This window comes from Vulpes lagopus, chromosome 7 (genome assembly GCF_018345385.1).
Source record: "Vulpes lagopus strain Blue_001 chromosome 7, ASM1834538v1, whole genome shotgun sequence".
Classification (NCBI taxonomy): domain Eukaryota; kingdom Metazoa; phylum Chordata; class Mammalia; order Carnivora; family Canidae; genus Vulpes; species Vulpes lagopus.
Window position 1 is genome coordinate 53578507 of NC_054830.1, and position 15292 is coordinate 53593798.

At 55.1% G+C, this 15292-nt stretch overlaps 1 protein-coding gene across 8 annotated transcripts in view; it reads left to right on the top strand.

The window, feature by feature from the left end:
• Positions 1-15292, top strand: part of GRIP2 (glutamate receptor interacting protein 2) — a 98462-nt gene that overhangs the window by 45617 nt on the left and 37553 nt on the right. The window contains exon 1 of one of the 8 annotated variants that reach the window (XM_041763891.1): positions 10370-10471. The exons of the other annotated variants lie outside the window; for them this stretch is intronic. Within the exon in view, the coding sequence (XP_041619825.1) occupies positions 10432-10471 (40 nt within the window). The 5' untranslated portion in view covers positions 10370-10431. Of the gene's footprint in view, positions 1-10369; positions 10472-15292 lie in introns of those variants that run through there. 8 annotated transcript variants of the gene reach the window in all.

The window sequence follows — 15292 nt, forward strand, 5'->3', positions numbered from 1 at the left end:
GGCCACCACCGCCTGGGTCAGCGCCCTGGCCCGTGAGGGTCGCTCCCGCAGCGCACGCCCCCAGCTGAGCCCAGGCCTGGGGAAGTCAGAGCGGCCCTCGGATAGCCGGGCCCTCCCGCCCTGCGCGTGTCACCCCTGGAGCCAGGGCTGGTTTTGTCACCTAACATCCCAGCACCGTCTCCACTTGTCAGCTCGAATGCTCGGTCCAGAGGGAGGACCTGCCTGTCTTAATTACCCGGATAATTGTGAGAGCCGTGGGCCTGTCTCCCTCCCCGAGCAAACAGCCCGATGGAGCGGAAACAACATCCCTTAGATGGGAGATCGCAGCTGACCGCCCCTCCGTGGTCCTTGAGCCTGCTCATTCCTGCCCTCAGTTTCCCTTCTGTGGCCCTGCTGGGCTCCCTGGGGGCCGGAAGCCCCCTCGCTGCCTCCCCTCCACACACCCATTGAATCTCCTTGCACTGACTTTCTCTCTCCAGCCCCCGCATTTCGCTGCCTTGGCCGAGGTGACGGTGACTCATAAGCAGATGTGTGGGCAGGTGGGCGGGCCTGGAGGGGGGGCTCTCATAGCCACACAACTGGAGCAGCTGGGGTCCCCGTGGGTGACCTTGGGCAAGGTCCCTGCCGCTGAGTCTTGGTGCCTGTGTGCGGAACGGGTCTGTGGAGGAAGGTTGGTTTGAGGTTTGGAAGAGGCTAGGGGTCATTTAGAGCCTCCACCGGGGACTAGGTGAGGGGCCCCAGACTACCCGGGGTCGGAGCTGACACAGCCCCCCACACACACCAGAGATCACAGGTCCAGCTCTGGCTCCAGCCCACATGCATACCCCTATTTTACACTTGAGAAGGTTGAGGCCACTTTTGCTCAAGGTCACCCAACCAGTCAGAGGTAGAGTCAAGACCTGACCCCAGGACCCCGCTAAGGCTCCCATGGCACTACTGCCGGAAGAGGGAGTGCTAACAGGCTGGGAGGGGACAGTCTAGAATGTTCCTCACCACTTGGGTGGCAGGCTCATCTGGGGGTAGATGGGCAAAGGAGAGGGTGTGGCATCTGGTGAGTTGATAGAAGTGGGATTGAGAGGTGCCTGAGGCTGTTGGGAACCCAGATGAGGCATCCAATCAGCCGGCTGGAGGATCAGGGAGGGCTTCCTGGGGAAAGAGACAGTGGGCCGCACTGGGGGGACTTGCAGCGCTTGGTCAGGCAGGTGAGGGATGAGGGAGGGGGCATCCCTGGGGGACCATGAGTGTGAAGCCAGGAGGTGGGAGGTGGAAATGGCTTGGGGTGCGTGGTGCTGGGGATGGGGGTGGGTATGAAGCCGGAGAGGTGGGTAGCCGGTTCTGGACTCGGGTTGGCAGCCTCCCAGTGGTTCTTCCTAAATAGCGCTGAGGGGCCGTGCGGCGTGAGAGGCCTCAGCTGGCCGGCAGCAGGCACTGGCCTAGAAATCTCAGGGTCAGGCCTTGTCCTCAAACAAGTGGCCTCTGCTGGGTTCCACCCCCAGCCCTGCAGGGCCCCTCACCCTCCAGCTCCACCAGTGGGAGCCCTGTGGCCCGGCTCTCGTGGTATACTCATGAGCGGTGCGGGGACCCTTGCGTGGACCTTCCTAGTTACCACCCTGCCTGAGGTTCCACATCAGCCCCTGACTCTAGGGCTCCCTGTCAATACTCAGGTCTACCAGGAGGGCACGAAATAAAATGAGGTTCTCGCACCAAGCCCTTCTGAGAATGTGTGTCTACTGGACTGTGATTATTATTATTATTTTTTTGGACTGTGATTAAGGCTTTGGAGCTAGACACCCGAGCTTCCTCTTGTAAAGTTCCGACTGTAAAAAGAGGTGATCATCCCAGCCTCCTGGGCCATGGCCTGGGTCCAGACGTGGCATCTGACTCTATGCAGGGCCGTCCTGGGGCCCTGGGAGGATAATCATCCTCGGGATAATGGAGTGACTTGACTCATCTGTTAACTATTCAGGAATAAGATAGGGTGCTTATGAGGTGGGGAGCTCCCCATTTGTGGAGGTATACTAGCCGTTTCAAGCAGCAGAAGGGACTTCTATGTTGGGTTGAGGTGTTAGAAGGGATGAATTGTTGGTTTCTTTTCCAACATAGCAATCTAGGGATTATGTATAATCATCATTTATTTCTCATTCATTCATTCTAGCACTTACTGCATGCCAGGCCCGCCCCTGGATATAGGGTTGAAATCAATGAGCAAGATAGTCAAGGGTCCCCTATGAAAAAGAACAGGTCAAGGTGGGCTTCTTGGTGGAGGCAGCATTTAGGTTGGGTTCTAAGGATTTTTATCCTTAGATGGGGGCCGGTGGGAAAGTTCCACAAGGAGGGAAAGGCCCATCTGGAGGACTCAAGGAAGGAGCACCTGCCTGAGGTTCCGTACTAGCTAGAGCACCTGACCCTCAGCCCGTACTAGCTAGAGGCCTTGGCCAAGTGTCTTCTCTTCTCTGGACCTCAGTTTCTCCTCATCAAATGGGAGAGCAGGGCTTCTGAAAGATTCCATAATACACTAAACATCAAGTGCTGGGTACCCAGTAGGCACTTTATCCATGTTTTTATCCATGTTAGCCCCTTCTCTTGGGGGCCTATGCATTTGGACAAGGGTTAATTCTTGACCTAGAGGATGGAGGGTGGGCTTCCAGGCATCGTGTTTGCCACAAGGGCTGAATCTGGGCCCAGGGCCAGTCTCCCATTCCACTTGGTCACTTGAGGGCACAGGTCGAGGGCTGTGCCCACCCCTCCCAAAGTGTCAGCCATTGCCAGCTACAAGGGGGTGTCATTGTAATCAGACTCCACTATGCGGAGGCCCCAGCCGCTGCTCCTGGCAGCTTGGTCCCAGGCTGCTGCCCTCTGTGCCCATCCCCCTGCCCAGCATCTCATGGAGGGCGGGGGGCTCAGGAGAGCCCACTCTTCCTTCAGTGTCATGCGCGTGATGGCCACAGTGCCAGGAATGCCCTGTACAGTGCATTCCCTCCTCGGGACCCAGCCCCACTTGCTGGGCCAGCCCACCTGCTCTTTGGGGCCTTCTGACCCCAGCCATGCTGGTTGGTGCCTTTCCCCACACACACTGTGCACCTTTCCACCTCCCACCCTTTGCTTAGGCAGTTCCTTCTGCCTGGAATGCCCTTCCCACCTCATCCTTGAGTGGTTGGTTCCTTTGTCCGCCTGGGCTTAGCTCAGACACCACCTTTACCAGGCAGCTTTCCCTGACACCTCCTTGCAGCAACCCTGACTCTTGGGCCCCCTTTGTGGTATTTGGGCTTGCAGCAGATCCTCTTTGGGTATAGTTCCTTCTGCCAGAGATGCTCATGTTCTGACATCGTAAGTGATGATCTTGGCATGGAGGAAGTCCTGTGTGAGCAGCTGCTGGTCCTGAACCCAGGGCTCTCTCCAGGGCAGGGCAGGGCAGGGCAGGGAGGGCCGCTGCCAAGGTGGCATTGACATCCTGAGATGGGAATGCACAGCGCTGCTCTTTCCCAGGGCTGCACCCTGACCACTTGCCCATTCCTTTTCGTGTTTTGCTCTTTTTGTTTAAAAGGCAGTGAGAGGGCAGGTGGGCAGAGTCGGAGCAGCCCCTGTCGGGGGAACACGGCTGAGGGTTGACTGGGGTCAGCTGAGGCCCTCACCCCCACGCAGGGACTCTCTTGGCATCCACTCAGGTTAGTTTCCTAAAGCACCTATCCTTTTCTTCCTCTAACTCTTCCGTGGCTCCCCAGTGTCCTCAGGAGAGAGTTCTAACTTCTTTTTTTTTTTGAAATTTATTATTATTTTTTTAAAATAAATTAATTTTTATTGGTGTTCAATTTACCAACATACAGAAAAACACCCAGTGCTCATCCTGTCAAGTGTCCCCCTCAGTGCCCGTCACCCATTCCCCCCCCACCCTCCGCCCTCCTCCCCTTCCACCACCCCTACTTTGTTTCCCAGAGTTAGGAGTCTTCATGTTCTGTCTCCCTTCCTGATATTTCCCACACATTTCTTCTCCCTTCCCTTATATTCTAACTTCTTAACATGCCATTTGAGGCACCTGTTAATTTTTTACTTTTAACCGCAGGCTCCAGGGGTTGGGCTGAACTCCTCAGTTCACTCTGGCTGTTTTATCTAATTTTCTTCTCTTTGGTGCCTTATCCCCAAGCTCGGTTACCTCCCTCAAAACTGTCACTCTGTGTAACAGGTCTTTACACACGTGTGCAGCCTTGCAGTGCTTTCTGTGTGTTTTTCAGTTACAGAAATGAAATTACAGGGTAGGTCTCATTCCCCTTCCTTCCTCTCCCTCCCCTTCTTCCCTTCTCTCTTTCCTTCCTTCTCCTTTTCTGCCTTCCTTTCTTTCTTTAACTTGACTGTTTTCTAAGTCCATTCACTGTGTTGCCTTTTTTTTTTTTTTTTAAGATTTTATGTATTTATTCATGAGAGACACAGAGAGAGAGTCAGAGACACAGGCAGAGGGAGGAGCAGGCTCCCTGGGGGGAGCCCGATGTGGGATTCTATCCCAGGACCCTGGGATCATGACCTGAGCCGAAGGTAGCTGCTCAAGTCCTGAGCCACCCAGGTGCTCCCATCCATTGTGCTTCTAACTGCTGTCATACTCCATGGGGAGTGGCCACCCATCCCCTGCCCTGGAGAAGGAGACCCAGGTCAGCTTCACCAACAATATTCCCATTCCTGCCCCCTTTGGGAGCTGTGAGGGGGGTTGGTCTTTGATAACTACCAGGAGTGAGGGTGCTGGGTCACAGCAGGCACCGACACCTCATCTCTCTAGCTGCCTCAGTTTACCCCCCAGTAGGAGTGCCCATGACTCTCCATCTACCCCCTCCATGCTCACCAACACTTGTTTTGTCTGCATTTCTAATGTTCGCTGTTCTGATGAGGGTCAAGTGAGAGTTCATTGTTCCGTTTTCACTTCTGTGGTTGCAGTGAGTTGGGACACTCTGCATGAACCCGCAGCTGTTTGCCTTCCTGCCTGGTGCCTTGTCTAATCAGTCAGTGCCCCTTTATCTTTTCTTTTTTCTTTTTCTTTCACTTTTAATGTCTTTTTTTTTTTTTTTTGGCTTTTATTATGTTTTTCATCGAAGTATTGTTTTTTGTTTTTAAATTTTTATTTATTTATGATAGTCACACACAGAGAGAGAGAGAGAGAGAGGCAGAGACACAGGCAGAGGGAGAAGCAGGCTCCATGCACCAGGAGCCCGATGTGGGATTCGATCTCAGGTCTCCAGGATCGCGCCCTGGGCCAAAGGTAGGCGCTAAACCACTGCGCCACCCAGGGATCCCTCATCGAAGTATTGTTGACACACAATGTCCCATTTTTCTCTTCTTGTTTTGCATCGAGATGCATCCTGACTGCTTCCTGACATCTCCCACTTGGCGGTTCCCCAGACTCGCACAGCGAGCTGTCCTTGTCAGAAGGCTTTAAATGTGCGGTGGAAGGGAGACTGAGGCTCAGAGCGGGAGGGACCTAACCTGGGGCACAGAGAAAATTGGGTTCCGGGTTTCCTGCCTCTACGGCGCCTTTTCCTCTTTCCTTCCCCCTTGTCCACACCCACCCCCCCATGCCATCCTTCCCCTTGCCCTGAATGCCATCTCCCCTGAGAGGCTCCGTGACCCCCTGCCTTGGGCTGTCCGGCCTCCCCTCAGCCCTCAGCACCATCTCATTACTTATCTATATTTGCATTTTCTTCTCCCTGAACTGACAGCCAGAGAGGCATTCTCGATGGTTCTTGTCTTCATTGCAGAAAACTCAGGCCAAGCTTAGTTTCTAGCAGGTAGTGAGTGCTTAATAAATATTCTTCAAATGAATGAGTGTCCAGAGAGATGGGTCAGGGCTGTGATCAAGCTTGCTACTTCTGTGTGCCCTGTACTCGACAGTGTCCTAGGTGTTTGGGGTGTTAGTATGGATGGTATCAGGAGGACCTGGGTTCAAATCCCAGTTCACCGCTCACCCCCTATGTGACTGAGAACAAGGGGCTTCACCTCTCTGGGCTCCTGTTTTTTCATCTCTGAAGTGGGGATGTTGTGCGATGAAATGAGGAAACGCATGTAACACATTGAACGTCAGACCCCGCACACAGGGGTTCTTCTCTGCCTGGTTCTGAAAAGCCGTCAGCTGTGGTTCCTCTCACCTCCCAGAGCCTTCCCATGCCCTAGGCCCAGCACACAGCCTGTCACCTGCATCCTCTTGGCCGGCATGCCCCTGTGCCCTGGGAACTGGCAGGTGTCTGGGGGTGCAGTGGGAGCAGCCCGCTGGTGTGGCACTACCCCTGAAACTCTACCCAGCCCACCCTAAAGCCGGGTGAGGACAGTGGGGAGGGGTGTGTGTGGCACAGCTGGCTGGCATGGGGACTGCAGCCAAATGGAGGCAGCGAGTGCCTCCTCTGTGGCTGCTGGAATCACAGACTGGCCCTTGGTGTCCCTATCTGTAAAATGGGGACCCACCCTGTGGAAGTGTTTACCAACCAGGCAGGGGGCAGCGATTGTCCTGGCCTGGCCTCTGGGGTAGCATGAGGAGAAAGGCAGGAAGAAGCAACGGAACGGCAGTAAAAGGTTTATCTGTCTTGTCTTCAGATCACCATCTCTGCCTCCTTCCCACCCAGACTTCATTTCCGGCTGTCAGTCAGAGGTGCAGGGGGGTGGTGGGGCAGGCTTGCACAGCTCCCCTGTGGTTATGGTGGACTCAGCCCCAGGGTCTGACATAGAGGCAGAGGCTGAGGTCCAGGCCCCCACTGTGCACTGGCGGGGGTCCCCAGACATGGCCCCACCTGGATCTCCATCTTCCCAGCTGTGTGGCATGGGGTTCATTTGATTCCCAATTGCAGCCGTCGCTGCCCCTGGGTGGGCAGAGGGACCAGGAATGCCAGGAGTCCTGCAGTGTGTCCTGCAGGGGCAGGACTGGCATACCGGAGAACATGATGCCAGTGGTGCCCTGTTAAGAGACGCCAGGAAGGGCCCCACAGGCCTGGTTCCGTGTAAGGAAGAGGCCAAAGGTATGTGCTGGACAGTCGCGATCCTCAAAGCCCTTCCCAGTCTCTGCCCCTCATTCCTCAGGGGTGAGAAGCGGAGGCTTCACACGGTTCAAGGGGGGCAGAGCTGGAATTTGAACCTGGGTGCACCTGACCTGTATGCTCCGCCAGCTTGAAGTTCTATCTCCCTGGTCTGTTTCCCAGTGTTGGTATGAGAGTGTTGACAGGAAAGTGGATGGATGAGTGCTTTCTGGCTCATTAGTATGTAGTCTCCCCAACCCTAGGGGGTGGGTGCTTTTAATGATCCCATTGTACAGCAAGGAAGCTGAGGTCCAGAGGGTTTTGGACGCATGCCCCTGATCACACAGCAATCCATCCTCCAATGGTCTCACAAAACCAGAGGACATGCGGATGTCAGGGCCTCTGCTGATCATGTAGGGTGTGCCCTCTAGCTCAGTGGCCCTGCCACCTCCCCAAAGTGGTCCAGTCTCCCTCTTGGCCCATTCACAGTGTTGGAAATGTGAAACAATCAAATGTTCTGACTGGGAGCTGCTGGCGGTCCGGATCCCTAGCAGGCCTGGCTTCTAGCCACCTACACACCCAGCAATCTGTCCCCCTCTTCCTTTGCTTCCCTGAAGTTTGGCAGCGTGCATTGGATGAGAGGGGTCGTTTTTGGAGCACGACCAACAGCAGCTTCGTCTGCTCTCAGCTCCCAGAAGGGACCCCCACTGCTCATTGCCAGGCCCTCCTCCCTTCTCCCTGAGGTGGTGCTGCGTGTCTGAGGTCCTTGCAGAGCCTTCTTACTCCTTAGCTCTACAGCCATCCTTGGCTCCCCTTGCCTGTGGGATGAAAGCCAAATTCCAAACAAAGCACTTCTCAAACTTCATATGCATCCCCTGGGGAGCTTGTTCAAATGCAGATTCTGATTCTGTGGGTCAGGGTGGGGCCTGGGAGTCTACATTGCTGAGGAGCTCCCAGTGAGGTTGAGGGGCTCCCAGTGAGGCTGCTGCTTATTGGCTACCCTTGGAGGAGGGAGGCCTTACTAGACCCTTCGTGGCCTGGCTTCATGTGCATGTCCTGCTTGGGCTCCTCACTGCTCACACGGGATTGCATGTCTGGATGCACACCTGCAATGCGTTTTCCCTTCTTTGGCTCAGTTCCTCCCATCCTTCAAAGTCAGGCTCAAAACACCTCCTCGGTGGACCCCTGACAGAGCTAACTGCATCTAATCTGCACTTTCCAGACCCCTCTACTAACTCCTGGAATCTGGAGAGGAACATAGCAGTGCCTTTTTTATTAAAAAGATTTTATTTATTTATTCATGAGAGACACAGAGAGAGAGGTGCAGAGACACAGGCTGAGGGAGAAGCAGGCTCCCTGCAGAGAGCCTGATGTGGGACTCCAGGATCATGCCCTGAGCCAAAGGCAGACACTTAACCGCTGAGCCACCCTGGCATCCCCAGCAGTGGCTTTTAAAAGAGACCTCTTAGGTGTGAACCTGGCTGCACCCCTATAGCTGGGTGATCTTGGGCAAGTCACTTCACCTTTGTGCCAGATACTTATTTAAACACCACTTGTTCTAAAATGGACTAACAGTTGCTTCTAAACCCACTCTTGGATAAAATCAAGTGAAAATGTGCTCAGTGGAATGACAGAGGGCAGGGGGAAGATGCTGTTGCCCACGTGTCTTCTGGTATCTTGGTCCCCAGGGCCTGGCACAGCAGGCATTCAGAGAAACGCTGCATGGAAGCTCTCCCATAACCCACGGCGTGACCTTTCCAGGAGCTTCTCATCCACAAAGGTAAATTCCAAAGGAGCAGGAAGAGAGACAGATCACCAATCTTAATCGCTCATTTAAATGCATCTGTATGGTGAGCAAATATTTTCTTATAAGAGAGGACAGATGTAGCTCTGAAGTCTTGTGCACCACATAGCCCTCCACGGTGAGGGAGCTGTAAATATGGGGTGGAGGGCTGCGTGGTGCACAAGCCTTTAAGGGAAGAGGGTGAGGATCTATTAAGAGCAGTTCACATGCTGAGAAGGGCCAGGTCCCTTCCTGCCACATGTGGAGCTGGGACTACCCCGAAGTGGTCCTTAGTGTCCTGCCGATGGTCAGGATCCTCACTGAGAGCCTCATCCTGACTGTCGCTGGGCACCAAGGACCACACTGAGAGCCTGCACCTCCTTCCCTGTCCGGCTCCATTCTTCCAGCAAATTCTTCCCAATTCAGGCCCACTTTCTCTGACCAAGTGCTCACCACCCCTTTCATGGCTGAGACCTTGACCTCACTGCTGGCCCAACAGCTTTGCCTGGAACCTGGACCCTGCCCTCTGGGACATATGTGAAGTCACCCAAAGGAGAAGGCACCCTTGGGAAGTGGGCTCCTTCCGTCCTAGAAAGAGCACCTGGTCCCTAACCACAGTGCTGCACAATTTCATTCACTGCAGGACACAGAACAGATTGCAGCCCCATTTGTTCCCATGTGCCCAAAAACTCCATGGGAGCCAGGACCTCACCTGTCTTACCCTCTGCTGCATTCAGCAGGATGCAACATGTAGTTAGGTGTACAGGCTGTTGACACCGTGTCACTCTCACCCACCCTTCTCCCCAGCGCTTATGCAGCGTCTGGATCTTGGTGCCCACACACATTGGTGGGATGGAGAGTACAAGCAGCTGGAGAGCTGGAGGAGGGGTCTTGTGTGTCCATCAGGGTTGTCAGGGTCAGTCCCGAGCTGGCATGGAGGAATGTAGGCTTGGGCAGGGCTGAGGCCCAGCTGGGGCTGGAGTTGTGACCAGCTGCCCCTGCCCATCAAGCCCAAGGCAGGCAGATCCTCTGCCCATCTTGCTCGGTCTTCCCCAAGGCTGGGGGGATGCTCCAGGTGGCAGGCTCCTGGGCTCACCATCCCCATACCCCTCCTTACAGAAAAGTGGAAGAGCCCCAGGGGACTCTGAGCTCAAGGGTTTCTAACGTGAGACCTGTAGACGCTCTCTGGTGCATGGCTGCACTTTATCTGGCTCATGTCCTGGCATTCTGTGTAAGATTCTCTCGGTATCTGTTACTTAAAAAAAAAGTTTGGAAGGCACTGTTCCTTTTTCTAGATGGAAAAACTGAGGCCCAGGGAGAGCAGTCACTTACCAAAGTCCCAAGGCAAGGTGGGAGGCAGGACTGGCCCTCCTGGGGTCTCTGTGCCGGGGCCCCAGCGGGAGCCCCAGGTGCACCCTCTCCAGAGCTCCCCACCCAGGCTCAGACTGTGGGCATGGGGGTGGGGACGCTGTGGAACTTCCCAGAGCCGGCCGTACAGCGGCTGTGTCCCCTTTAAGCAGAGAGCCGCCCGCTGCAGTGGGTGGACTCAGTGCCCAGCCAGTGGGAGCCCCGAGCTCCCCTCCCACAGCCCCTCCCCGGGGAGGGAGAGCTGAGCAGCGTGGCTCCCGAGGGAGTTGGTGGGCAGCCCGGGAGACAATAGCAGACATGCTGTGTGGGCTCAGCCGGGAGACCCCTGGAGAGGCGGGTAAGTCGTGGGGACCCGGAGGCAGGAACCCTCTGGAACCGCTGCTCCCGAGGGGGAGACCGGGACGGCCACTCCCCAGAGACCCAGAGCCTGGAGACAGTGCAGGGCTGGGACACCTGGCCCCAGGGGGCTGGGGGGGGCACGAGAGGACTGTCCTTGTGACCTTGGCCTCCGTCCTGCAGCTGGGGACCCAAGCCACCAGGCTGTGCGCTGTCCCGACGGCAGGGGCAGCAGGTGGACCCAGGGTTCTGGAGGGCGGCGCTCAGCCCCTCAGAGTGTCCCAGGGAGGAGCGTCCTGCCTGGCCTAGGCATGAGCTGCTGGTAGGGAGCTCCCTGCCCCGAGATGGGAGAGCCAAGGCCAAGCTCAGGGCGGTGTGGAGGGGGTTCCTGGAGCAGGGGACAGAAGCCCTGGCCAGGGCCGGGCGGTGGCCCTGGGAATGCAGTGGGGCAGGTGTCATCCCCTGTGAGAGGGGCTCTGGAGCAAACAGGGCTGCTCCATCCGTCTGTCTGGCTGTCTGTCTCTCCAGCCGCATCCTGCGGGGGCTGCCTTCCTCCCCTGCTCCCCCACCTCCCGCTTGTCAAGAGCCAGGAGCAGGGCATCTTTTACTGGGAGCCCTGGGCTGGCCCTGTCAGTCCCTTCCCACACTCGACTTACTTCTGTTGGTAGCTCCTTGAAACAGTTCCAAGGGCAGGGGTGTGGTCCCGACGGACAGATGAGGAAACAGGCTCAGAGAGGGGTGGTGGCCCACCCAAGGCCCCACAGCTCCAGTGAAGTGACCAAGGCAGGACTGGCACCCGGATGACTTTTATAATCCAGGAAACTTAGACTCTGACTCCTTACCCATGGCCAGGGGCACAGACCGGGTCACCCCCAGGCCTCTAGATAATAACATGAATAATAACAGTAGCTGACAGCTGCTGAGACTAACCTCGTGCCAGGCTCTGTTCTAAGCTCTTTCTGTGTATTTTCTCATTTAATTTTTACAATACTGTGAGTTTGGTACTATTCTTCTCTCCATTTCACAGCTGGGAAAATTGAGGCATGGAGGTGTTAAGCGACTTGCCCAAAGCCACACAGCCAGAAGTAGCAAAGCTGGGATTTGACCCCATGTGGTCTGCCTCTGTTCCCTCCTCGGGACTACTCTATAACTGAGGCACTGCCTTCCTGGCCTGGGTATATCTGTCCTCTCTGACTTGAGGCCCAGGTGAGGGGGTGACCTTGTCCAGCAGTGGTCAGAGCCACAAGGGCAGTAGCACCCTGGGGACTTCCCCCTGGAGCACTGTCAGGGAGGTGTTTTCTCTCACCCCATGGGCCTGTGGCCGTGTTCACCTGGGCTCAGGCCTCAGCATTGCCTGCCTGGACCTTTGCTCCAGTCTCTTCCTCAGCCTTCTAGCCTCCACCCCACCTCCCCATACTGCCCTGGAAGGGAGCTTGCTAATACTCAAATCTGATCACAGCTCCTTATCTTGGCATTCAAGGCCCTTCTTGATCTCCTTGGTTTTTTTCTCTCTGTTGATTTACTTGACTTACTTGACCCCTACCCTCACCTCACCACTGCAGTCCTCACCTTAGTCTCCTCCTCAGGCCACAGAACCTCACAATTACACCCGCTACAGTTGATGTCAGCACAGCACGGAAGCTTTTTTTTTTTTTGGAGAAGTCCAAAGGTGGAGCTTAGGCTCAGTGGGATCCAGGTACTCAGTTAACATCATTAGGATTCTGGGTTTCTGCTTTTCTTTAGGCAAGCTTCATTGTCAGGCAGACTCTTTCCTTTCCTTGAGGTGCCCAGAGAGCCCTATAACCTTTGAACTTAAGGTCAACCAGGTCAGTCACGCCTAAGGAAAGAGAATCTGTTTCTTAGTTCACAGCAAACATCCCAGGGCCACCTCTTGGTGGTCCAGCTTGGACCACACACTCACCCCCGACCAATCACTTGGCCTCTGATTGACCAGCCAGGCCCGGTCATGTGGCCTCCCAGGAGCAGGGGACAAGGATAGCCAACAGGTGACTACTCCATACACCCTCCGCATTTTGCAGGGAAGGTTGAGGCCCTGGGAAGTCAGGCTACTGGCAGAGCTCCTCAGTGAGAGCCAGGCTTTGGATAGGGGGTGTGTGGAACCCACTGCTTGGTCCCCTTTCTCTGGCCCCGGTGGACTCCTGCCTACATAGTCCAGTCTTGTTCACCACCCACTAACCCTAAGCCACTGCGGAAAAGGATGTGACCAGGGTTGGGGGCACAGTGGACCTGAATACAGATTTTGGCCAGAAGCCCCACCTCCCCAGCCCCTCAGTGTTTACCCTGACTCCCTGCTACAAAGTTGTCTTTGTTCCCAGGGCCTACTGGGCCTCAGTGAGCACTGGCCACCCAGCCAGGGCCTGGGAGTGCCCAGGCAGGGTGTGTATGTCTGTCGTGGGAGTGGAGGAGGGGGGGAGTCCTTCTGCTGTGGCCTGGGCCACCCACTCCTCTGAGGGGCTCTCACCATGCCTGCCTGGGTTGTCAAGCAGGCCTGACTTCCTACTCCGCGGCAGGGGCTTTGGCCAAGGGGAAACCCCAGGCTCTCGGCCACAGAGGCCACAGTGTGGAACCAAGGAGGCCCAGCTGTGCATCCTGGCTTTCTGCTCTTCCTGACTCTGTGACCTTCAAAAACTCATTCCAACTCTTTGGTTCCCATTCTCCTACTCTGTAAGTGGGAACCAAATTCCAGATGATTTACTGAACACTTACTGTATGCCATGCTTTCCATGCTGGGCACAGCAGTGAACAGACAGACAAAACCCAGCTCTCTGGAGCTGAAATCCTAGTAGGCAGAGGTGGATAGTAAATGAGATTACTATGTTTTTTAAAAAGTGAGTTCTGTTAAATGGTGTTGAGTGCAGGAAAAAAAGTAAAGCACAGAAGGAGGGAATGAGAGGTGCTGGAGTTGGGTGGTAGGGAGCAGGCAACAGGCTGATTGGGGAAGACCTTCCTGAGAAGGTGACATTTCCACAAATTCCTGAAGGAGGTAAGGGAGGGTGTTTTGTGAATGACTGGGGAAGAGCATTCTGGGCAGAGGGAATAGCCAGTGCAAAGGCCCTGGGGTGGGCACAAGTCTGGTGTGTGGAACAGTGGGAAGACCAGGGAATTGGAGTGGAGCTGGTGAAGGGAAGAATATTAGGAGGTGAAGTCAGAGAGGCCAAGGGCCTGTCAATTGTGGTGAGAACTTTTGCTTTTATTCTTCACAGAGTGAATTGAATCTTTTCATTGCCCTAGAGAGCCCAGGCCCAGAAGAGGCAGAAGGCCAAAGCCTGACTTGAGCCTGCACCCTCATCTCCTATGGTGTCGGGGCCACTACAGCCCTATGGCTGTGGTAAGGATGTCAGCTTGAGTGTGGCTTCAGGGTCCAGGGCTGGGGGTCCTACACACCTCATGGAAAGGGGATTGTGGGGTGGGCAGCCTCTCCAGGTCATGCTTACGACCCCTGGTACTCTGCTGTGCCCAGTCTCTGGGTGTTTGAGTCTTAACCTGGGGCCTCCTGGAGGCTGGCGCCCAGGTGCCACTCCACTGGGGTCTGTTAGCCTTGTGTTTACAGGGAGAGCATGCAGCCAAGGGGTAAGGTTGTGGCCTGCTGGGAGGCCAGAAAGACCTGGACCCTAGCCCTTCCTCAGCAGCTCACCAGCTGAGTGACCTCTCTGGGCCTCAGTCTCCTCATCTGTCAAATGAGGAAGTCAGTGAGCCTCCATCCTGATGCTCTCAGGAGAGTTAAATGAGTAAGTGCATATAAAGTGTGGGCCTGGCGCTCCTTTTTTTATGCTCTTTTTTCTCAATCTTTGGCAGCAAGTGAATTGGGCATCTACTTTTTTAATCTCTTGGTATATTTCTTGGTATAAATCTCTTGGTATATTTCCCTTAAAAACGTGCATTGAACAGAAGGAGGGGTCATCCTGTTTGCCAAGTTGATCTTTCCCTGCTTCTCTTTCCGTGGGAGGCTGGCCTCTGGGGAGACTTGTCAGCTGCGGGGGATCTGGGCTATCACTCCGAGGTCAGCTTGTACCCGATGTATCTCCATCCAGTTATTTGTCCCGGGCCAGCCTGCGATGGCTGCTGGGGCATCCTTCTGTGGGTAGTGCCCAAAGGAGCTGGGCTGCTGCCTGGATCAGAGTGGCTGAGTCTCCCCAGGACTGTCATGGGGTGGGTGGAGGAGGCTGGGAGGGGGCCCCATGGCTCTGCCACTTAGGAAGGAGCCGTGTGATGCTGGGCAGTTCCCTTGACCTCTCTGTGCTTGTTTCCTCATCTATCACATGAAGATGATCATGGCACCCACCACATAGGAGTATTGTGAGGATAAAGTGGTAATCATCTTAAAGTTCATAGAACAGGGCTTGGGTTCAAATGTCGACCCTGCCCCTTACACTGGAAGTCAGTTAACCTCTGTATGCCTCAGTTTCCCCCCTCTGTAAAATGGGAATAATGATCATAGCATCGCAGGAGGTAGTGAGGATTCAACGAGACAATGCTTACGAAGCACCTAGCACAATACCCAGCACTCAATAAGGAGTTGTTACCATTATTAATTTGTGAAAACCTTTGTAACAAGGTCAGTGACAGGAGCAGGGGGAGAACTCCTGTGTTTCAGGGTTTCTCTGTACACCCTATCATCTCACTGATTCCTCACACCAACCCAGGAGGTGGGCCCCAGCACCCACACCGGCGCAGAGGAGAAGCCTGAGGCTCAGAGAGGAGGTGACTTGTCCCAGATCCCTTGCTGGTGGCAGCAAGGTTTAGAATCAGAATCTGAAGTTGGCCGAACTCCAAGGTCCATCCTTCCTTTAGCGCTGTACCA